The 25,000-nt window shown below is 39.8% G+C and overlaps 1 protein-coding gene across 3 annotated transcripts in view; it reads left to right on the forward strand.

Annotated features, from left to right (window-relative positions):
• heca (hdc homolog, cell cycle regulator) overlaps nucleotides 1-25,000 on the forward strand; it is a 245,039-nt gene that overhangs the window by 124,654 nt on the left and 95,385 nt on the right. The window contains exons 3-6 of one of the 3 annotated variants that reach the window (XR_011392278.1): nucleotides 8,675-8,863; nucleotides 11,695-11,877; nucleotides 15,472-15,670; nucleotides 16,857-18,700. Coding sequence is in view for 1 of the 3 variants with exons in the window: in XM_053777182.2 (XP_053633157.1) it covers nucleotides 8,675-8,863; nucleotides 11,695-11,877; nucleotides 15,472-15,630 (531 nt within the window). In the remaining 2 variants the exon portion in view is untranslated. Of the gene's footprint in view, nucleotides 1-8,674; nucleotides 8,864-11,694; nucleotides 11,878-15,471; nucleotides 15,671-16,856; nucleotides 21,186-25,000 lie in introns of those variants that run through there. The other 2 variants (XR_011392279.1, XM_053777182.2) reach the window with 2 other exon arrangements.

A 25,000-nucleotide genomic window follows, 5' to 3' on the forward strand; every position in this document is an offset into this window, starting at 1 on the left:
TATTATTATTATTATTATTATTAATACTATCTGCACATCTATGATTCTTGAAAGATGTTACCGTAATCGAAAAGGTGAATCCACATTTTCCATATGTTAGTAAGGTGTATTAGTATATATTCAAAGTTGTTTTTCATTTCTTGAGACGGCTCGTATTCTTTGTTAGTAATGTATACTACTTTATACGAGGAACTTATGACTGTTTATTCGATTTATTTCACTGGACTTGTATTGCAAGTGTAGCTTTACTGTTTAATTTAAATAAAATAGAGCTTCACATTTCGTTTTTTCTTGTAGTCCAGTATACGGTTGAATTACCGTATTCAGGATGTTTAGTCGACCATTAAAAAGTAGTCTGGATACGACTTATGATGCTCCAACTTGCTCGACGATTAACAGCCGATTGATGACCTGCAGTCTGATGACAGCTCGTGCGACTAGTTTGATCGCGATGGAAGAATACGTGTTAACACCCTGTCGACAGTGACTTTTGTGGATTCACCCCGACCATAACCCCCGCTGGGTATGCTCGCGGCCACGGTGACGGCATCTACGACCTGTGATGGAGGAAAAGAGCCTCACCACCACCACCACCTACAGTAACCATGCCACTGCGTGTGATTCTGCAGCAAAATGAGCTTTTCCGAGTTTCTTGTATCTAGTGTGCTGCTGTTTCATCCGTAGTGGACCTGCGTACTCTTTTTTTTTTTCCCTGCATCTTTTACTCAGGGTTTCAGGTTTTTAGTGCTAGTGAAAATCTCTGGAAGAAGCTTATATAGTGTCTGTATATTTTACGGAAACACATTTCTTTAATCTAGCTGTGCAGATTGAGTGAGCAGGTTAAGATTTTTTTTAATATTTGTTTAAGATTCGGAAACAATATAATCTCCATCGATATTATAAAACATTTTCTTAGTAAGAGAGAAGGGAGGGAGTGTAAATATAAATATAACTTTTTTTTTTTTTTTAATTTTAAGAGCAAGAGAACCGTTTGTGCAAGGCTCACTGTATCACTGAATTATGGGCGCATTCCACCTAGACATGTGTCAAAATCTTCAAACGCTCATCTTGTGAATAAGGTGGAAGTTACTTTCTTGGGAAAATGTGTATATGGCTCTGGAGAAAACTTAGGGATTTTTACAAGTTTACATGCGAAGAATTTATTGCTATTTATAAGGAGTGTACCTGAAATGGAAAGTAAACATTTTCTCCAAACATTTTAGAGAAAAGTCTGAGCTAAGATGAATGTTTCTTTAAACTGTTTACAACACTCAAATCTCGTACGGAAGCGTGAGTGTGAGTAGCTTCTTGTATAGTAGCCGTTATTGAAAAGTCAATACAGTATATCCTTTACCTCTGTAAAAGTCTCATTTTGGTGTCTTGCTTTTTCTTTAGTCAATCCTTTTTTTCTTGGTAAATAGTTTATTTCAGAGTAACCTTTTATTTAGACTGTGTATTCGTAAGAGCGATGTGATGTTGATTTATGTGATACTTATATGCACTTGTGTTTGCAGTAATGGGGTTGGGCCTGAGGTAGAAGGGGTGACCTTTGCGATATGGTAGGCTTCACTCTAGGCACTGATTTTGCTATTAGTATGACCTGGCGTATATTATGTGTCATGTTACTCTCCATGTGCGACCGTATATGTGAGGTTAGCAGCAGTGCTCCAATCTTTAGGTAGAACTTACGGAAATCGGAACTGGAGGAGGGAGTTCGGCTATCAAGGGTTGCGAAACCTTCTTTCTCGACTTGTTTGACATCCTGTATACCCTTCATCCTCCTTTCTTCTTTCCTTCCACTTTGTTAATTTGAACAGGCATGGTTGCCTTCCTGAAAAATAATTTATAACTACAAATTTCAGCTTTTTTCCCCCATTAGCACCTTTAACTTCATCCACTATTACTTCATCCTCCTCTTCCCTCCCCCGTTGTCCCTTCCCCAGTTATCTTAGCCTTTGCCTTCAGTCTTTTTATATTTAACTATTTAGCTCGTTTTCTAACTCTGAGTCAACTCTGGAGCTTTCCCTCACTTCGTAGCTTCGGTTACCGTAATTTTCGCAAGGGAATCCTCCATTTTAGCGTTTTAGGTAAATAGCTTTCGAGGGGTAGAGGGACTAGGGAGAGTGAAAATGTTTCGCTTTGAGTAGTATGTCTTGGTGACGTTGCAATCGAGCAGAGGGCAGCTGAAGATTCTGTTTTGGAAATTTTTAAACAGTGATGTGTGACAGTTATATGCTACGCCTGGGGCATGTGCTGGGTACTTTTGGGGGATTTCTGATTTTCGAACTCGACTCGTTACATTTAGAATGAGTGGAACGTACAAAAGCGTCGAGTTTTTTGTAACCTTGTAAGGTGCATGAGCACTTTCTTGTGTTAGGGTCAACAGTATATTTTGAATCAACGCAGACACCAAATGGCCGACATGTTGAAGTTGCCTCTTCACGTTTAAAAAATGAGGGTCGACTCGTGTCATAAGATGGATATGTTTGTATTTAGAATTTTTCGTGAAAAATAAAGAAAATATATAAAGGAGGATTCCTGATTTTAGCCCCCGCTATGGGCCTTCCGCGAGAGCGCAGTGAAGGAATGTCCTCAGGGAGGGGGAAGTAGAGGACACACGTGATGAAACAAAATACTGGCCAGGGGTGCCCAGACGCAACTCTGTGCCCTGCGTCAACGGTGCCACCTCCGCCCATGCCCGCTCATTCATGTTCAGTGCTTCGCTCTTTTTTTTTTTTTTTTTTGGTTTAGCGCGCGGCGTCATAGTTAATTAATTTGAAGCACTGTATGCGTACCAGCGTCAGATATGTTAACATGACTGCATTTCTGCATTATTGTCAGCCACGCCATTTGGAGCACTGCTTTATTGTACTTGTTTCTGTCTCGACGCCACCGTTTACGTTAATGTCATGGTCACCTTTGTGGGTTTCATTATGTTGCTCCGCATACGGAATATTTTATTTATTGTATTTCCTTTTTTTGATAAGAAAGCGTTTACTTACTTAAAATGTAGTTGGCAAACATAATATAACGAATTTCGCGTCTTTCACATTAAGTTTATTGTATCCAGTTTGAATTAAAGTACATTTTTCTGTACGTTACACTGTAATATGTAGTGTTAAGCATTCACAGCATATGATTATTTTTGGCTTCCTCGATATACTGCATTCCAGAGGCTGACCCCGCAACAGCAGGCTCACATTTTTATCTGCTCTTCAGCTTACCTGAGTACAGGATTGGAGTTTATTATGTAGAATATATTGAGTGAATCTATGATTAATTCCATATTCAAGTAATGAAAACTTTTTCAAACCTTATTTTAGTATTACTATTGCTATTGTTATAATTTTGATATAGCAAGCATAATTTCTCTAAATATATATATATATATAATGTCGTGCCGAATAGGTAAAACTAGTTAATTTTAAACGAGTTCTTTCTAATTAAGTCCTTTCTAAAAAATTCTCTTATACGTTCATTAATTTTTTTTTCATTTATGTTAATGTAACAATTAATTTTGTACCAGAAGAACCTTAGAAAGCTTACCTAACCTTATTATAACAAGCGCAATTTAATTTAGCCTAATCCAGCTAAATATATTTTAGATAAGTTTACATTAATTTAATAATAAACAAACACAATGAAATATATTTTTTTCGTTAGGTTGAGAATGATTTTTGCGAAATTATTGCATACACAAATTTTCGCTTGCCTTATTCTGCAAGAACAGCGTTGCAGTTTAATAAAAAAATAGCAAGTTTTACCTATTCGGCACGACATTACACACACACACACACACACACACACACACACACACACACACACACACACACACACACACACACATACATATATATGTCGTGCATACTGCGCGTCAAAAATAGGGAATTGGTTTACAGTCGTTATAGACAAATCGACTAGTGTCCACTCCGTGAATCCACCACCGCAACTTTGTTGGCGAATCCGCAATCCTAGTTAGCTTGACACTAACACCTGGCACCCCTACTACTGCTACAGCACGCACCTCACTACACTCGACTAACAGCTTAGCTACTCTCTAATCTTTAATAAGAAGCACTGGGTGATAAGTAACCTAAATTATGATTTATGATTGTTCTTATCATGAATTTTGCTGTTGATCTGTTGTGGTTTTGACAATGAGGGTGACTTTAACATTGTACTGTGGATTCGCCTACCCACCGCTCGGGTCCTTCCGCGAGGCTACATGTGATGGTGAATGGTGGTGAGAGCTAATGGTGTCACCGTTGGCGTAGATGCACTGATATGATGCTCATGTTGATGATGTTGATGGTCTTTTTTTGTACTTCTTATTAAGGTGTGCTGGTGGCAACTGCGGCGCTTGTTTGTTTGTTTGACCTTTAAACCTAGGACGGTAGGGAGAAGTAGTCAGTCGTACTTAGAGTGCATTCTCTACCCTTCTTGTTAACTCTTTACCCTTTATTTAACTCTCCTCAGTGCCACGGCGTCCTTGGCACTGCTTTGTAGGTGGATAAATATTTTGTGGAAGTGGATCACATTGTGGAACAGCACGAGTGGATTTGATTAGACATGATTTCCAATAGTTAACTGTTAGGAAGTCTTACAAAATAAAAAAGTGTTTTAATGGAATACATGTAAATGTATCAGTTCTTTGTTTGACTCTTTACCGGTTATTTTGTTTTTGTTTTATTTTAGGACTATGTTTTAGAACATATCCTGATTATAAACTTATCTCGACAGTATTATCTCACTTAGCATACTATTACAGCTCCCAGTTAATCAATAAATTAAATACATATTTTTATCGAGAAAACCTAACATTAACTTGCGAAAAAATATAAAAGGAATGTCGCAGTAGCTGTTCTAATATAAATGATCAAAGATATCGTTTAACTTCTGTAATCTAAGACCTTAGTCGTGATAAAAAAAAAAGACCAAATCTCGTAACTCAAATGTCTTCTACTAACCTTGGCAATGAGTCTGTTCCCCGGGCCCTGCACTGTTACCATAATCAGTTAGCAAATCTTGGCGCACTTCCTCCTTTTCATGGTGCTCCTCCATCCTCCCCTTCCCCCATCCCCATACCAACTGGAGCAAGGCTTACTCTCAACTCACCATCCAGATTACAGGCTTGGTCTCTAGCTCATCCTGACCTTTTAGTTAAAGAGGTCTCCTGAATTGTCGCCGCTTTAATCTGGATGTAAATAAAGTGGAGTGTCTTGCTGTGGTGGCAGCCAATCCTTTTATTCTTGTCGCTCAGATTTGCTAGGCCCCCGCTGGGCTAGCGCGGTTTAGATGTACGCTAACAAGCGCTTTCCATCAGAAAGTTGGCTTGCAACGACAACGACGATGACACAGGGCCCTTGGTGCTGGATACAGCCCCTTACCATCTACCTCCAGACACCCCAGTCCGACCCCCACACTGCACCATCTCTCTAACTTCATCTCTGTCCTATTTTTTTTTTATAGTATTTTTTTTTTGTTGTGGAAACAGAAATGACCCGGGAAGCTGGCAGACTCATTCAATTTGTTTGGAATGCATATTTTGCAGACGTCTTTGAGCCCTTGCCAATACGAGGCTTAGTTTGTTTCTGATGTGCATATGCATGTGATATACTGTACATGCGTCGTGGGAGATGAAATTGATAAACCTATGTAAGCACGACATATAACTTGTGGTAAATTTCTTAACTTCTCTTAACCGACATTCGCCTTGCATATACAGTTTAAGCAAATTTAAAGAAATTGTGATAAAAATATTATTAAGGTATCCAACCTAAGTGGCACCCAAAATCTTCTCCTGTCACCGTAATAACGATGGGCGAATCTCCCAGTCCTCGCCACCTTATCCTTGCTCCCATTTTCCGTTTCTTTGCACCTTGAAGAACCTCAGTCCTGTTACCTCATCTTGACCTTCGAAACCCCACATTGACCCCACCTCTTCCTTGTCCTGCCTGAATCATTCCCAGATACATCTTTTCCTGTTTCCTTACAGTATGAAAAGGAAAATCCCACACCTAGCCTTTACCTTTAATCTTCCTTAATCCTACAACCTTATCATAGATCCCCTGAAATTTCTGGGATGAGGTGACCTATCTTAACCTTGCTCTTAAAACTCCTCTGATAAGGTAATATATCCTTACCTTGTTCCTGAAGTTCCTAGTATGGTGACCTATCCTAACCTTGCCTCTGAAGCTCCTCAGACGAAGTGACCTAATTATTCTCCTGAAGCACCTCAGATGAGGTGGCCAAACCTAACCTTGTCCCTGAAGCACCTCAGATGAGGTGACCTGTCCTTACCTTGCCCCTGAAGCACGTCAGATGAGTTGGCTTACCCTAACCTTGCCCCTGATGCAGCTCAGATGAGCTGACCTATCCTAACCTTGCCCCTGAAACACCTCAGAAGAGGTGACCTATCCTAATCTTGCCCCCTCAGCTCTTCCCATAAATAGAGCTGAGGGTGGCTTAGGAGATTCGCTCCGCCCCCGTGTGGCTCGCGTGTCTCGGCATATGGCAGCAGCATCATCAACGACAGCATCACCATCAGCAGCCAAGAGAGTCCTTAGGGGCCCTTTTATAGAGACTGCCCTAGTTGCCTCAGGTACTGGGACAAGCACACCAGGTAATGTAACCCACACTCTCCTCCACCTAGTCTATCATCCCATACTCTTACCATCATAGCTGTTTCTTTTCCACCTACCTACCTTATATTCCTTTGGCTTTTAAAATCTTACGGAAACAGAATAGATTCTGGATGTGTCATGACAGGTTGGCTCTCACGAAAATCACAAATTAAAATAATGCGTGTACATACATACATATACATACACACACACACACACACACACATATATATATATATATATATATATATATATATATATATATATATATATATATATATATATATATATATATATATATATATATATATATATATTAATTACACACTTTTTTGTGTGTTATAACCAAATACATCATTATACTCCCATAGAAAGTTAGAGATTATGAAGCGCTTCAGTCAAAAGTTATAATAAGGAAGTTTTGGTGTAATCTGCTGATGATCCCAGACTTAATCTCATTACCGCAATTTAAGGGTGAATCTGTTCCTTAACCTCATATCCAGAATATACCTAGAATCCATCCCAATCCATTACATTTCTGTCTTTTAACTTTACTGTACCACAAACTGTTTAAGAGATGTGGCTCGGACAGCAGCTCAGAAAAGGACTATGATCGGTTGTTTCTGATTAAGCCGTTTAAAGCAGTTTCAATCGGTCACGTTAGAATGGCTGTTGCCATTAACGTATTTGTTTGGAACGATTGCGGCTTAGTTTAAAGGCTACCGATATTGCTCCTAGAAGAGCGACTTCGCCAGTGCCAATCTCTGTATACAGCGGTGGGTGTAGGATTGTCATGCTCCTGCTTCTGGTGGGATTCGCCCAGACCCCCGAGTGGCAGCGCGAAGAAGAGGCCAGCGGTTAACACCAGCAACGAGAATAGTAGAAGTCAAGCACTGTGGTGGGGGAACATGATATATCTATATATTTTTTATATTTCTCTTTATGCATCTTTTTCTATTCCTGTCTTATGCTCCAGTCCTCTTCGGACCCCTCTGTCTTTAAGGGAAGAGTATTAGTTATTTGCGGAAATGGAATCAAGTGTGGATAGTTATTGGCAGATTACGTTAGGCTGATTAAGAGCCTAACGAAAGATAGACGACAGTTACCAATTTTTTTTATGCCTTTGTTGCGTATACTTAGCGAGGAAAAATATATATATATTGCATAGGGACGAAAATTCTTTATTAAATAAAATGCATTGCACAAGAGTCAGGGGTTAAATGGTACGCCTTGCACCGCGGTCTATCTTAGTTGTTATCGTACCCGAGGCAACGAGAACCGTTGACGTCAATGCGATCGTCCTTCAAAACATTCGTTGTGCGTCACGCCTGTATTAGGGTGTTCGTAAATTTAGATATCTTTGGTTCTTTGGAGCGTCAAACATTTGCAAAATTTGCGTCTATTCTTATAGATAAATGCAATTTCAGTTTAAAGTTGTCTGTCTTCAAATGGATATTGGATTTTGTTGAGGACATCTCAAGCATTATGTCACACTGATTCGAAATAAGATAAACAATAATAAATTTGTAATGTTAAGAATGCATAACAATGTATAATTAATATAAATGTTTACTCTTTGAATGGTAATTTTGATTTAGGTTTTGAAATACAGTACACTATTCTTGACCAGGCCTAAATTAAATATTCCTACTTGATTTCTGTGTAAAATATATATTTTTTCTCGATGTGATTTGTCCATATTTGTTCCCGTTTATCCTTAGATTTTCTGGATGAGTATGCAGATATGATATCTATTGTATTTATCCATTTATTAATTCATAGGTATTAAATATACCATAGTATAATTTCTTGATAACTCTACCTTTATTTTATCTTTTCTGTTCTGAACACTTAAAATATTTTACTAATATTCTGTTATACACGGTGTACACTAGCCTTTAACAATCACTTCAAAATAAAGAATTGTATTTACAAGCACTTTTTCTTTCCTCGGTGTAAATAAAGTAAGAGGGACGCTTAATGGCGTATCAAACCAGTCGGTCAGACCTAAGACTCGCGTTTGCTCCTTGCTCGTTTCTTTCTTTCACCAGATGGAGGATGATGGGCTTCACGGTAACGACGACACTCGCTGCTTCATCCTTTCTACCCTGGCAGCCCAGCGGACGTCCAGGACGGCGTGTGTCCTCTGTCATCAGGCCCTCCTCGTCTTTGACCGCTACCCTCTACTAGACGGGACCTTCTTCCTCACACCTATCCAGCATGCCAAAGCTGCCATTCCTGTAAGTATGTGTTTTCTTTAGGGAAAGAGATCTGTGTGTACGTATGTCTGTATGTGGAAGGTGGTTATTTGTGGAGGGGAGCCCTAGGTTGATGTTTGTGGAGAACCGATTAGTCGCAGCCTGGTTTATACCTAGATAATGCTTTTTGTCACATGCAGAGATCATTTACGGCTCACATAGAACTAATAAAGCATTTCGATTACTGGAAACACCTCAAAGCCCTAAATATATACTCGCTGGATCGGAAAGAGGTAAATATGATAATATATACATGGAAAGTACTCGAGGGTCTTGCCTCAAATCTGCATGTTACCATAGCATCATCCTGGAGTGAGCGATATGGGAAGAAGTGCAAAATATACTTAGTGAAAAGCAAGCACACCGTGGGCACCATAAGAAAACATTGTATCAACATCTTACCAGAAGATATCAGAAACACTGGACAAGTGCCGAAGTCTTCGAGATGAAACTGGACAAGTACCTCCATCAGGTACCAGACCTGGTGTAGATATGTGAGCAAGTGGTCGCCAACAGCAACAGCCTGGTTGACCAGGTAAGCACCAGTCAAGCCTGGCCCAGAGTCCGTGAATAGAAAAACTATTGAGACTCGTCAAAGGTATCTTTATAAATGTCTGGTGCTGGTGAGACGTGGGGGGGTTGGATAATTAGATCAGGCTTTCAAAGTCAAGAACAGTTTCAGTGGTTTCTCCAGTAGACTTAAAATTTATCACAAAGAGACTCCCATATGATAGCAAAAATTAGCACCACTATTAGATCTTTCAATAAGACGAGTAAACATGGTGCCTTTTCGGTTCCTGCTTTAGCATTTAGTCCCAGGGAAAATTGCTGTTAAACAGTCTTTATTACCACACATAAACTTGTCCCATCTCTGGAAAAATATTGACGTTTTATGTAATTTCCTCATATTAAGTAACGTACTAAGTTTTAGACCAGTAAAAAAAAATCTTGCAATCTGCTCACTCTTAACTTATGTTACATTGCCGACACGGCCTCCCCACGATATTCTTGGGTGACCTTAAGATGCTTGGGGAAGAAGGTTCTGCAGCTGACTTTGGCCACCCCTAACCACACATTTCTCTCCATTCGCTCTCGTGAGTGATCGTAAAGGGTTTATATAAGAAATATATTTCATGCACTGTGTGATCTAAGACCGTAGAAACATTGAACATGTTCATACCCTGGTTACCTCCCCTTGGATGTATTCATACCCTGGCTGCCCTCCCTTGAACGTGTTCATACCCTGGTCACCTCCCCTTGAACGTGTTCATACCGTGGCCACCTCCTCCTTGAACGTGTTCATACTGTGGCCACCTCCCCTAAAACGTGTTCATACCCTGGCCGCCTCCCCTTGAACGTGTTCACACCCTGGCCACCTTCCCTTGAACGTGTTCATGCCCTGGTCACCTCCCCTTGAACGTGTTCATACCCTGGCCACCTCCCCTTGAACATCTGCATAAGTGGCCACCTCTTGAACATGTAAATATGTGGCTTCTTGAACATGTGCATATGTGGCCAGCTCTTGAACATGTGCATATGTGGCCACCTCTTCAACATGGGCACCTTTTCAACATGTGCATACGTGGCCACCTTCCCTTGAACATGTTCATAAATGACCACTTCCCCTTGAACATGTGCATACGTGGCCACCTCCCCTTGAACATGTGCATACTTGGCCACCTTCCCTTGAACATGTTCATACATGACCACCTCCCCTTGAACATGTGCATACGTGGCCACCTCCCCTTGAACATGTGCATACGTGGCCACCTTCCCTTGAACATGTTCATACATGGCCACTTCCCCTTGAACATGTGCATACGTGGCCACCTCCCCTTGAACATGTGCATACTTGGCCACTTCCCCTTGAATGTAAATATATCAAAGGTCAAGGGTGATATAGACTCTTCCCCGCCTCCCGAACACCTCACTGTTCTATGACTTAAAAGCTACCAGTTCTTCTTGCCCCTTGGACCCCTCCTGTACCCCTGCTCTTTAACCCCATAGAAAACACCTAAGCTCCCAGACACTTGGAAGCCACCTAGGCCCCAGGGCCCATGGGAACCACCTAGGTCCTAGGAACCCTTGGAAGCCACCTAGGCCCCAGGACCTTTGGGAACCACCTAGGTCCTAGGAACCCTTGAAAGCCACCTAGGCCCCAGGACTCTTGGAAGCCACTTGGTCCACTGAACCCTTTGAAGCCACCTGGGTCCTTGTGTCAAGGAAAAGGGGGAATAAACTCCCCTACTAAACAAAAGACGTAGAAAAAATAAATAATGCCATAAGATAAACAGGATAGAGATAGCGTATAAATGCACACAACTTTATTACTGAAGGGAAAAATGAAAATGCATGAATAATAAGCACAAACAAAACTATAAAATTAATTACTTTAAAATTAGGTAGCACAAGAATAACAGGAATCCCACGATATTTACGTGTATATAATACTAAAACCAGCGGATATACAAAGACATGGGATTTAAGATCCCTAAAAAGTGAGTACTCGCCTATTTGTGGTTGCAGGGGTCGAGCCTTAGCTCCTGGCCTGTGTGTGTGTGTGTGTGCGCGCGCGCGCGGTCCACATGGTTTGTTCCTCATATGTAACTCTTGAATTTCTTAAATTATTATGAGTACTACCACATCCTCTACTAACTTTGTGAATATCATGCAAATTTTGTGTAGACTGGTTGGCAGCAGAAGTAATCACCATTGCTAATCTAATACCCTGCAGTTTTTTTTTTTTTGTAGATTTTTAGCAGCAGAAATTACTGTCATAGTCCCTCTAACTTTACCTGTTTCATCTTCTGCAGGTTCGTGTAGAGGGTCGGCAGCAGTACCTGGCGGCAGTGTGCATGGGGTGCCTGGAGGGGTGGTCAGTCAGTCTCCGGTGTGCCTACTGCAGTGCCCGCTGGAATGGCTCGGCACTCATCCTGGGTACCATGTACTCATTTGACATCTTCGCTGCCATGCCCTGCTGTGAAAGTAGGTTAAAAGTGAGTATCCAGCAAGTTACTTGGAGTTATAGCTGTGGTGTTACTTGGTCCATACAGCGAACTCAGCCAGCCCCCTCCTCTGACCTACCACTCCGTCTTGATTATACAAAATCCACTTCACTTTCTTTTCCTGAATCTGACCTTTTTTTTTTTTTTTTTTTTTTTTTTTTTTTTTTTTTTTTTTATAGTGCTCAAAACACTGCAGGGCTTCAACGTTTGTGCGTGTATAGTAAAGTGGTAAATGTACAGCATCACATTTGCAGAAATGTTTCCTAGTAGTTCTGTCAGAGAAGATGTAGTAAGGGAAAGGAAGAAAGGGCAGAGGCTACGGGAAAGGAAGAAAAAGAATTCCCTCCCTACTCCTCCTCCTCTCCCCTCTACCTCCTCACTCCATACATTTACCCCCTTCTCTCCTCCATCTTTGCTCCCACCCCCTCATCTATTCCTCTGCCCTTCTCACTTTCTTCCTTTACAAACCCTCTCCTACTTCCTCAATTCATCCTTCTTCCCTCCATCTACCCACACTAGCCCTCCTTTCCCCTACCCCTCCTCCATCCCTCCCTCTATCCAAGTCCATCTTTATCCCCAGTTTTTCTCAGACAGTATTCATTGCAGTAGTTTAAAATAGCACCGTGAATGGTGCACTCTGTTTTGACGATAAATCTCTTGCCATTATCGACTTTCCGCAAGATTCCATCTTATATCCTGGAGATACAAGAACTTGGCAGCATTCCCACTACTTGCCTGCACCACCACTCCACCAGCTTGTTACTCAGCAGCAGCGCTATCACCTTGCTGCTCCATCCACACCACCCACCTGCTGCTACACCACCACCAAACACATTAGTGCTAAGCAACACGCAGAATGACCTTTACTAATAATCAAGGCACAAAAGCAAAGATGAAAAATAAAGGAGTGTATGTAAATTTTATGTTCACAGAAAAAAAGAATTATTTTTGGAATCTTGACAGAAACCTACACTAAGGAATCATTGATTAGACAGTTAAATATACTTCAAGATTTTAAATTGCGAAGATGTGATAAAAGTGGAGTGATAAAGTTTAATGCAGTGGTGCTGTGGGTACAGTAAGAGGAAATTGTAATAACATCTGTGGGACTGTTTGACATTTTACCAGAAGATATCAGAAACACTGTCGGAACAAATGTAGAAGTCTTAAAAAAAAAAAAAAAACTCGACAAGTACATCCACTAGGCTGTGATGGATATGTGGGTCAGCTGGCCGCCAGCAGCAACAACCTAGTTGACCAGACAAGCGGCCCAGAGCCAGACTGGGGGAGAAGGAAAAAATGGAAATGCGTCAAAGGTATGAAATGAGTAGAAGATTAAAATATGATTTACATAGTTGTACTGAATTGTTAAAATTGGCATCTGATTTAACTAATTCAGTGGAGGTGCTTGGAATAAAAGTGGATAATTAAAGTCTAGTAATTATCTTCGTATACATACAGTACATTACATTATCAGCGACATCATCTGGTTTCTACAGTCTTATTCCTCGTCTCATTTCCCATCTTCCCTGTTGATTTCCATTCATACCTCAACACACTCTGCTTCTAATCACATTCCTATACTGTCCATCCTTTCCTTTTCTGTTAACACGCCTCCCTTTTCTCTCAATTCCTCCATCACTTTTCTGCACTCCTGCATTTATCAACTTTCCCATAGTCCTCCCTCATTCTACCCCCCCCCCCCACCCACCCCGTTAACTACTACTTTCACCATTTTCGTAAATTCTGTATTTACTGAGTGTGGGACAGGGCATTCTGAGCGATGGTAATTCCCAATTGATAGTAACTCCAGCTCATATAGAGCAAAGCCTTTTAAGCTTTTGTATCTACTGAACCCTTAGTGGAAAGTTCGATGATATTCACAGTCTGTTACAGAAGTCTCTCAGCTCAGCCTAATAGGTTTCATATGCCAATTTGTGTGAATGAATATGACAGAGAAGCTGCTTTAGCTCCTACAATATAACCATCATGTAGAATAGGGCAGCCACACTGATGGTGTTCACTCAGTGTAACTATAATGCAGAATATGGTAACCACATACTGCGGGTGTTCACTTATACTATCATACGAAACAGGGTAGCCGAACTGGGTGTTTACGCAGAATAAAGTAGCAGCATATGCGAGTACCCAAGTTTGTTAAATAAAAAACTGGCCTTCCATTTATTCTCCCTTATTCTGTGCCTCCTTTCCCAAATTCTCTAATATCCCAATCTGTCTCTCTACAGCCTGTCTTCCTTTCCACTTCCTCTCTTTTCTTCACTCTTTTATGTTCCTCTCTTGTCTCTTTCCTCCCACCCCTGTTTTTCTCATCCCCCCCACCCCTTCTCCCTCACCTGCTCTCTTCCCCCTCTCACACTGCAGTGTGCGCAGTCCCGCGTCGTTGGATCAATATATGAGAACCTCGCATGCTTGTAGGTCGACTGGTCATTGACCTAGCTGCTGGCCCACCCTGCCATATACACTTATTGATGGTCTCATTTCAGTCTTGCTTCCACTGCTCCTGTTACTGTTGGTTGTACCATTATTATTGACAGTTGTGCTGTTTGCATTGTTCCTGCTGTTACTTGTACTGTTAATGATATTTCTCCTGTCATTTTTACTGATGGATGTGCTGTTGCTTACATTGGTCCTGTAGTTGTACTGTTACTTGCATTGCTCATACTGTTTTTTATGCCGTGTCAAGGTAGGGCAAAGTGCGTTTTTATTTAACAGATAAAATAGTAGGTACTGAAACCTCATACAGTCTACAAATTTAAAATGCTAGTTTATTGTACGTGAGAAAGGCTTGGATTGATTTTGCTCCTTGTAGGTGTCAATTTTGTTGACATTTTGGGAAAATTGAATAACAGTATACGTACTGGTGTTCATGAGATAATTTGTGAATGCCTCAACTGATCAACTTCAAACCTTCATCACCGATAATACGAGCATGCATTTTATTAGTGCCATGTATTTTGTGATAGTTTGTATGCAATAAGTAGAGAATGCCTCTTCAGGTTGGCTTTTTAAAATGTTGTAGTTGGTATATCTTAGGTAGTGGAAGGATTGAATTGGGATTGTGCTATGTAATTGTCAATTTGCCATTTTCATTGAAGAAACTGGGATACAGTACTGGTTTCCATGTGATAACTTGTGAATCCTTCTTCTGACAAGCTTGAAGTCTTCACTGTTGATATTAAATAACATTGGAAACATGCAACTCTCTCTCTCTCTCTCTCTCTCTCTCTCTCTCTCTTTCTCCATCATTCCTTTTGCATGCATTGAGCTAAAGGTGGCTTGGCGGTTGAGATATGGGGATAATTTTCTCCGATGGTGCAGTGACCAAAACGCATCTAATTTCTAGAACACTTAAAAAGCAGTATAATAATTTTTTTGTCCTGATTGGTTGGTGTATGTTGTATGTATATGAGAAATATTAGTTTGTCAAAATTTCTATTAATGATATATATATCAAAAGGTATATGGTAAAATGTCCAGACAGAGATTTCTAACAATTTCAAATGTTACTTGAAAAGTTAAGATGTTCTCAGTGCCTCACGAAGTCCTCTTCCTCTCTCCTTGCAGTGTAGCAAATGTGAGGCTGTGGTTATCCCCCCGGACCAGAGGTTGAGTTTCTTCAGTGATTACAGCAGAACTCATGCATGTCCATCTTGTGGCCATGTAGACCACCACTTTGTCAAGCCCTTAAGTTCCTTCATCAGAGATGACAAACAGTCTTGGTAGTCCCAGCGCATCCGCCTCCCTCGAGCCATCACAGCTCGTGGTATGTATACCAGTAACACTCCCAGTTGTGGCTTCTTAAATGTAAGTGTAGATATACACAATGAATACACGTGCGCGCGCGCGCGCACACACACATGCACACACATACACGCACATATACGCACGCACATATACGCACGCACATATACGCACGCACATATACGCACGCACATATACGCACGCACATATACACACGTACATATACACACGTACATATACACACGCACACACACACACGCGCGCTTATACAACAGGCCTAGTGTCTAATCGACATGTGCCTAGGAAAAAATGGTGACTAACACGCACAAACACACAAACAGTGCACACACACACACACACACACACACACACACACACACACACACACACACACACACACACACACACACACACACACACACACACAGTGCACACACAATGTGCACACAATACATACACACACACACAAACACACACACACACACGAGTGGTTTTTGGGACTTGAGCTGTTGGAGTTTGGGCAGGGTAATATTTTGTGAAGGGATTCCGGGAAACCAGTTAGCCGGACTTGAGTACTGGAGGTGGGAAGTAAATGCCTGCACTTTAAAGGAGGGGTTTGGGATATTTGCTGTTTGGAGTGACAGCTGAATTGTCTCGTGTGTGTGTGTGTGTGCACGCGCGCATGCAGTACAATTACAAACAGGCGATCTTAACAATGCAGAACAAGCCACATAGGGACAAATCTTTAGCTCAGGATCTTTTGCATAGTTAGGAGCTATGCAATGTGTAAGACCAGCAACAGATTGGTAAATTCTCCAGACAAGCAGGAGCGTTCAATGCCGGCCCCGCGCACACTCCACTCCGCTGTGAGAGGGGCCAGTGCTGATATGCTTCTGCCTGGCCTCCTAATTTCCATTCCTCTATCCGTTGCTAGTCTTGCAACATTGCATAGCTCCTGATTACACACTAGAATGGGAAAGGTCTTGATTTCCATCCCCACATGGCTTGTTCTATATAATATAAACCCTCCAAGTTGTCTGTGTAGTACAGTAGTTGTCTCACGTTTGGATTGGTGGTTAATACTCTTTACAAATATTGATTTTATGAAATTAGTGCTTCAGATAGTAAACAGGCTGCATGATTTTATTTTTACAAAAGTTTGGTGTACATAGTACAGTGACATAGTGTATTTTTTCTCTCGCTTTCAGGGCCAATGGCAGGCGTGAGTGCACCAACAGAACACAACCCTCAAAACGTTTTCGGAGAAGAGTGTGTAGAGTGAACTAAGAGGCATCAAGAAGCAAGAAACAGTTAAGTGTTAAGCCATCATAGAGCAAGTAATCGTTGAGACATGGGTTGCCTGGAGAGAGCGTTGTTGTTTTTTTTTCTTCTGAGAACTTTTGTAGAAGAGCATTTTGTCTTCATAAAGGTCATTAGCAGTCACTGAGTGGAGAGAACTTAGTGGGGTTTACATTCCAGAAGACTTTTTTTTTTCTTTTTGTCTGGCATCCATTAGAGGAAGTAGGGAAGGAAGCTTGTAGAAGTTGCAGATGAACTGGTTTTGAAAATCTAATAAACAACATGATGAGTTTGTGGATGAAACTGGTTTTGAAAATCTAATAAAAGACAAGATGAATTTGTGGATGAAGAGTGAACATGTGTGGAAGGAGGTGAAGAACCTCGGCTGTTGGCCCCATCACAAGAGCTGAAATTTAGACAAGATAGCCTGACAATGACAAATGGAAAAATTGGCCTTTTTTTAAAATTTGATATTTTTTGGAGGTTGCTTTTGGAATGAATCAGTCTGCATACCATCAGGGTTACATCATGCCTAACAAAGGATCCATATGCCATGTGCAAGAATCTTCCTACACATTTGTGGCATAAAATAAAATGCTCATGTGGGCTACTTGGTGTTTTTTGATGTCCAGTTATGGTGTCTGGCGGGGAAATACATGGACATTGTAAACAAAAACTAACCTATAAGGATCAGGAAAATGTCTTTTTGCTTTTTTTGGGGGGTCCACTGGAAACTCGTGGACGGATGTAAATACATAGCGATTAGTTGTATTCTAATTGTGTGATCTATTGTGCTGTCTCCAACTTTATTCCGTAAGTCCGAATTTCGATGTTTCAATGTAGAAATAGTCAAAGATTCCTTGCTAACATAGATCCAGAGACAAATCTCAACAACCCCGTTTGAAATTCGCCAAAACAATGAGAGACATGACAGAACTAAAGATGTGGATGATATTGAACATTGATACTAACTTTGTGAGGATAAGTGGAGGAAGGACAGGAGAAATGAGATATTTGAAATATTAATGAGAATAGAGGAAAGTTGGAAAAGTACAGTCTGGTAGAGAACTCTGCGAGTTATTATGAGGAAGTGCTGAATAGAAGAAAAATAAATAGGGTTTTGGTGTCTTTGTGAAGGAGAAACATGAAATTGTCTAGAACTGGAGATCATGATCAGAGGCATTAAGAACAGGCGGTGCAAAAGAGAAGGGAGAAATCTTTTTCATAAGTCTCAGACCTTTCCCTCCGAGGTGATGTCTTTAATGGGAAAGAAGCTAGGACAAGTTAAAAAAAACAATCAGAAAAAATTATAATTAAAAGAAAATGAATGGCTTGTGACAAACAGAATACAGTTGGGAGAAGAGAAGATAAGGGCAATAACTGAGAGGAGCAGGGGCAGAAGAGATGAATAGTACAAGAGGAAATCTGAGACACTCGTGAGAGTTGTCTTGGAACTGAAGAGCCCGTATCTATCTTGGTTGCCTGAATGACGAATGTTGAGGCCATCGAATGCTACTACAGCCCCACCCCCAACAGGACATCTTGAGAACCACTGGACCACCACTGCAATGATCTGCATGGTTCACCTTGGTCTCGTCTTTGGTTCGCTGCCGTTTTCTGGCTTCCAGTGGTCCTCTGTTGACCACTGGACCGTTGCAGATCACTCATGGCCACGGTCCTGCTCCTGATTCTGTGCCCGTCATCTCGGCTCCAAGCTGATGATAGCAGTAGCCTCGTGGAGGGATAAATGCCTGTAAGTTAGTTCAATGTGCACTCTTTTCTTTGTAATGTAGCTCCTAATGAAGTATATTTCCTGAAATGACAGTGAATCAGCTTGTATGTAGGGTGAAAATAAGAACTTTTTAAAACTCTCCATATTGAATGTGTAAGGTTTTTTTACTAGTAGCTTAAAGATGTACCGTGTGGACGGTTCTGCTCCCGGCCACTGCCTGGAAAGGGATAAATTTATAAAATCCAGAATAGTCATCTGTACACATCTGGCTATGATTGTAACATATCTAGTTATAATTGTTAGAGAAACGATAAAGGGTCAGTTGCAGAAGCGTTCACACAGTGGCTTCTGTTCATGCAGAAAAAACTGGAGATGCAGCCTGAGAAGTCGGGTGAGGATGGTTTTAGTCACTCCTCAGAATTTCAGAATCTGACAGAATATTGAGAAGTATTCCATCAAAGTAGGCATAAAATGGTGAGAAATCAAATTTGTGCTTGAGTCAAAGGGCTTTAATTTGACAAAACATCTTTATAGTCTTATCTGTTCAGGGATTTAATGTAAGGATAAGTTAGGTGTAAATATTGCTTTGGAGAAACATCAGTTGCAAAGTCAACCAGCCATAACCCATTTAAGTCCCGTAGTGATTGAGTGATGTATAGCACGAGAGGCACAAGCCAGAACATATAGATTATATATATATATCAAAGTTTAATCCATCACAGGAACCTTTTATTAAGAGCCACAAGTCATGAAATTATTTTATTGTCGGTATTACACATGACCACCAAGTAAATCCCGACATTCTTTAGATTTAAAAGTGCTTGACTGACTATTGGCAAGGAGAGCTGGTACTGAAGACCCGTCCATTATGTCCCTAACTCATTGACTCTTGGGTTCATCCATGATATCCTACTTGTGTTGGACTTTGTTATGCTCTAGAAGACCTGGAGTGACTCAAGCAGCCTGACTAACCTAATCAGCACGGATTTGTATTTTTCTGACCCTGTATAGCTAATATATTATTTTTCACCCACAATTTGACAACTCTTTTGAGACTGGGAGAACCTCTGACCTCACCTGACCTGACTTCTTCGGCGCAGACTTCAGTCGTGTGTGCATCGCTAGGATAAGCTATTTGGGACCTGATTCTTGTGACCAAACCAGCGATTGTCAGTATCCATGTAGGGTCATTGACTTGTTAACTTGCAAAGCTTTAATTTGTGTGAGGACGTAAAGTTGAGGAAACAGGAGGGAGGGAGGTGGTCACATGTGGACTGAAGTGATAGATATTGGTGCTTCTTGCTGTACCCTCTCGTCAGCAATTTTCCTAGTATTCCTAGTAGTAAGTATTTAAATTTCTAGCATTACAACTTGTACTCTTCAATTTGAAGCACATAATTATTAAAATAATGCTCACTTGTTCATTGATTCTAAAGTCTGAATCCCATATTTTCAATACAACTGTCTGTCAAATAGGGTGACATGTACAGCTGGTAATATCTGTCCACGGACGATTATTTTCGGGTATGAGTGACCAAATAGATGACCTCCTTGTTCCTCTGCTTACAACCTAACTTCTGGTACTTGAGGACTTTTCACACTACCTGATTACTTGGCCATGACTCATTGTAAACAGTCTGTTGTTACTTAGGGAATAGCTAAACGTAATGTAAATTGTATATATTATCAGCTTGGCAAGTAAAATGTGGTGGTCAAGCTTAGCCTCATGATGGGAACTGTGAAGTCTGGGTGAGCGAACACAAATTACAGCTTTTGTGATAGTGATTATTGAGGAGATGAGCAGTTCTAGACCTGAGCAGAGGCTTAATTATTGAAGAATTATAGTCCTGTAAAAAACATATCTGATGTTACAGGAGTACAATGTTCTGGAGGCAACAGCATCCATCACTAACACAAACTTCTTTGTATTGCTAACTAAAAGTCGATTAGTTTTACTTGATGGTGTCTGAAAAAAAGTTTCAAATGTTAGAAAGGGAGCAAAGTAAATTGTGTCGTGTGCAGAGGTTAGAGTTGCGCTCTCTTCGCAAGTCGTGATCAGCTGTGTTGTCGCGAAGCAGAAATGGCTTGCATTTCAGCTGGGTGAAACCTGGGCAAAAATAAGATGCAGACCGCAATTCCTCTTAGGGCCAAACTTCTGCAGTAAAAACCGGCAGAGTATCGCCTGATGTATCTGAGTCATGTGTTTGGTATTTGTCCGGGTTTGACGGCAGTTTGTATAGGCTAATTTTTATCAGCTCAATTGTGAATATTGTTTTGGTATTTCCGTAAGTAGACCAAGATAAAGGAACACGAGTCACACTTTTGTTTGCTTGGCTAAGTTTGATAAGTTTCTGGAAAAAAAGAATAATTTGTCGAATTAGACTGTGCCTTGCTATGGATAAATGAAAAAAAAATGTGTTGCTTTGTTTTTATTTTATTTTTCCAAATTGGCTTCATTTGTAATTACAATATCATTCTGGAAAATAAATTTACTTTTTTACCCCAATTGGCTTTGGTATTCTTTTAATTCCATTTTTATTTCTTTGAAACTCGCACTTTCTTGCCCATAAAGGGAAGAATGCGACAACCATATAATTTATCAATCAAAATTTTGAAGAATATTGAACTTAAAAATAAATTTTAATTATGTTGATGAATGTGTTGGTGTCTGTAAATTGTTGAGGCGAATAACTAAGACGTTAACAACCACTTTCAATGAGAAGGAAGCCAAAATACGGCATCTCGGCTGTCACATCAGGATTGGTGAATGACGGTTGGAGTTGAACTTGGATATTTTGATTTGAGACTGGTTGAACACTTAAGTTTAAAGACAAAAAATTTACGAAAAAATATTGTAGAACGCAATATTAATAGTGCAGTATAAATGCAGATTATTGAAAACCTATCATTTTATTTGATATTGTAAACAATCATAGATGCCACTAAATTCATATTGGTTAAATTTGTAACCTGTATTCTAGTCCAAACACCGTAAATCGTGTGTAATAGTAAATGTTGTTATAAGAGAGGGACATTAATAATAGTTTGTTAAAAAGGGAAGTAGTTTTTCCATTAAATTTTCAAATTTGTAATGTATAGTAGAAAGATTTCCAAATTTGTAGAATATGGCAGAACGTCTAATTACCTCCTTAGAAACTTCTGAAAATGTATAGGTTATTCTAAAGTGTACAGTAAGTACGGAAGGCTGGCATTACCAAATAAGAGGCAGCAATATTGTGAATGAAGCTCGTCAATGTGGCAGAAGTGTGGAGAGACGGAACCGCAGCACGACACCGGTAAGGGCGCGCTCTCGGCTAGTGCAAGTACAAAATGGGGCTTTACGAGCATAAGTATGAAGCTCAAGTAGTAACCAACTTGGCAACTCAATATTTCTCTTCTACTATCCAACCTCTCCCCCCCCACCCACACATTCCACACACACACTTACACATGTTCACTCACCACTCTTAACTACTATCTTTAACACTTGAAACACGTAAACATGTAACACACAGTACTTGTTAATATTGTGACTATATTTGAACTACCTTACAATACTACTTGACAACTTTTCTTATTCACATACTTTGAAAAACAATTGCCTTAGTATTCCTTTTGCCTTTATACATTGAATTACTTTAGTTTTTAATGTTTTCCTTCGCCTTTACATAGTTCAGGTTTCCCTAAAATATGATCATTACATTTTTCGTATAAATTTAAGTCTTCTATATACATGTAAGAGCCTACCTTAAAGCATGGTTAATCTGCTTAATTTTTCGCATATATGTAATTACACCGAGTCATAAAGTTTTTCACCATTTTCATGAATTCTCGAACGCATTTGCTTTCATTATGTTTCATTGTTATTGTGTACGATGAGTTGATTGTGATGAGAATGATGAAAAACTTATTGCTGATTCTCATTTTGCTTCTTCTATATGAACTTTTTTCCGCGACTTTGTCATCCTGACAGAGCTAAGGTGCACATCCCAGTGAGTAAACTTAAGAAAATTACTAGGAGTTAACTGCCCTCTCACGAAGGCATCTCTAGATTTGGCGATACAAATATTGATAACTTAAGGATTAAAAAAGTTACTAAGGATGTTTTGATAATTTTAAGGATTAAAAAAGTTACTAATGATGTTTTGATAATTTAAGGATTAAGAAGTTACTAAGAATGTATGTTACTGTATGTTGCTACGATTTCATAATACTGAATTAAGTTTTTGATATTGTGGCAGCAAATATATTAAAAAAACAATAATATTCAACAAGATTTTGCCAACATTACAAAACATTTAAAAATAAAGTAAAAAAAAAAAAATTTTTTTTGAGTCAAAATATATAAGCTTAATTAAAGAAATTAATTAAAGAAATATGTCAGCCGTTAATAAAGATTGAGTGGTATGTTCCTACCCAACACTACATTATAGCAATTAAACTTTTATGAAATATGTGCATAAATGACAGTTGTCTGTACTGTGCTCTAGTCTGGTCTGTTGTAAGTTCCCAAAGGTGTGTGAGAGAGCATAAGAAAGTGAATGGGATCGAGAGAAAGGAACCTGTGCAGAAATTATGACTGAATAGGTGCTAAGTATTTAAGTTCGACTAGGCATTTAGTACTGAGTGAGAGGCACGCATGCGTACACAGAGGAGCCTGGACCTCGACCTACTCCCGCAATGCGTGGCGCGCGCACACGCGCGCGCACACACACACACACACACACACACACACACACACACACACACACACACACACACACACACACACACACACACACACACACACACACAAAGCGTCTATCGACAAGTGCATTTGACAATACCTAGCACATACAAAACACGAGCACGCAACATACAACAGGCCAAGTGTCTATCAACAAGTGCCTTTGACATTAACTAACAAATACACACACTAGTGAGAAAATTGGCTGAAGTGATTCAACAAGTGAAGAGGAACTTCATAATTCGATAAACCAAGCTATCCTCATGAGAATAAGGAATATTATTAGGTGTCAGCTAGTCGGAATGTAATGTATAGCCACGAGAACACATACATATTCCTGTGTGGGGTGACGTGCAAGTAATATTTTTCTTGTAGCAGTTCAGATTGAAGCAGGCGGATAGCCTACCTGACCTGCTATGGGTAAAATGCTACTTGTATAGGACAATACACTAAGGATTAAGAAAATTAATGTGTTCACATGGCTGTAAGTTACATTTCAACCAATTGCCATTAAATAACAATAGTATTTATGGAAATGAAGACAGGATGGATAAACAGATTGGGTGGACCTAGTTAGAGAGAAAGTAGTGTTGCAGTAAGGAGAAGAGCTAGAGACAAAGGCCGATAAAGCAATAGTTTTGCAGTGAGGAAAAGACAAGGATGTAATGAAGGAAGCGGAATATAAGGGTCTAGGATCATAAAGACTAGATTAAAATCAGAGCAGAAGAGCAGGATACAAAGGACACGTTGTAAAGCAACAGACCAGGTAGGCAGTAAAGGATATTGTAGTGAATGCTAGAAAAGGAGAGTGATAGTGAGTGAAAATGACTAACAAGTAACCATCACTAAAGACTTAGGATAAGTCTTTATGCCCAGTCACTGTGTTTGCAGACCCTCAGTAATATTTCCTTGGCAGACTGTGCTATATATAGAAAAATAAAGTTTCCGCTTAATCTTTACTTATTCTAAAATTCCACTTTCCTAAACATTACTTCGATCCTCGCATGCCTATAAAAAAAAATACCCATATTGACGACAAACTATAATTCTTACATGCAACCTTAGAAATTACTGAAACAATAGATAACTACCATCTAATCTTTAAAGCTGACAAACATAATTATCAAATCTGAATCATATTCCCATCAATTTTTGTATAGTTTATCAATATTCTTAAAGTACAGCTTTGCAATGGCATTAATATAAAAAAGGCTTCCATCCTCTTGATCCCCGCAAACCAGTCCCTATTCAAGTCCTCATTCTGTAAAATTATCTGGAATCTGTTAAGGTGTTTGTATTCAAATGCATCAGTAAGGCTTGTAGTTTCATACTGGTGTTTTTGTGTCCCTCTAAAACAGTGCAAGTTTAACTTAACTTCCAACAGTCAGTTTAATTATTGTGGCATTGAAAACTTGAAGTATAACGTATAATACGTGTAATAAATGACGAGACTCAAATTTAAAATAGACATGTCTAGACGGCAAAACACGTTTAAAAGCTTAGTGTTATAATTTATGCTAGGAAATGAAGATGTAGGTAGCATAGAAAGGTTAGAAAGAAAAAGAGTTGAGAACAGTAAATACATTATCTGTTTT

The sequence above is a fragment of the Cherax quadricarinatus genome, chromosome 21 (assembly GCF_038502225.1).
Source record: "Cherax quadricarinatus isolate ZL_2023a chromosome 21, ASM3850222v1, whole genome shotgun sequence".
Classification (NCBI taxonomy): Eukaryota; Metazoa; Arthropoda; class Malacostraca; order Decapoda; family Parastacidae; genus Cherax; species Cherax quadricarinatus.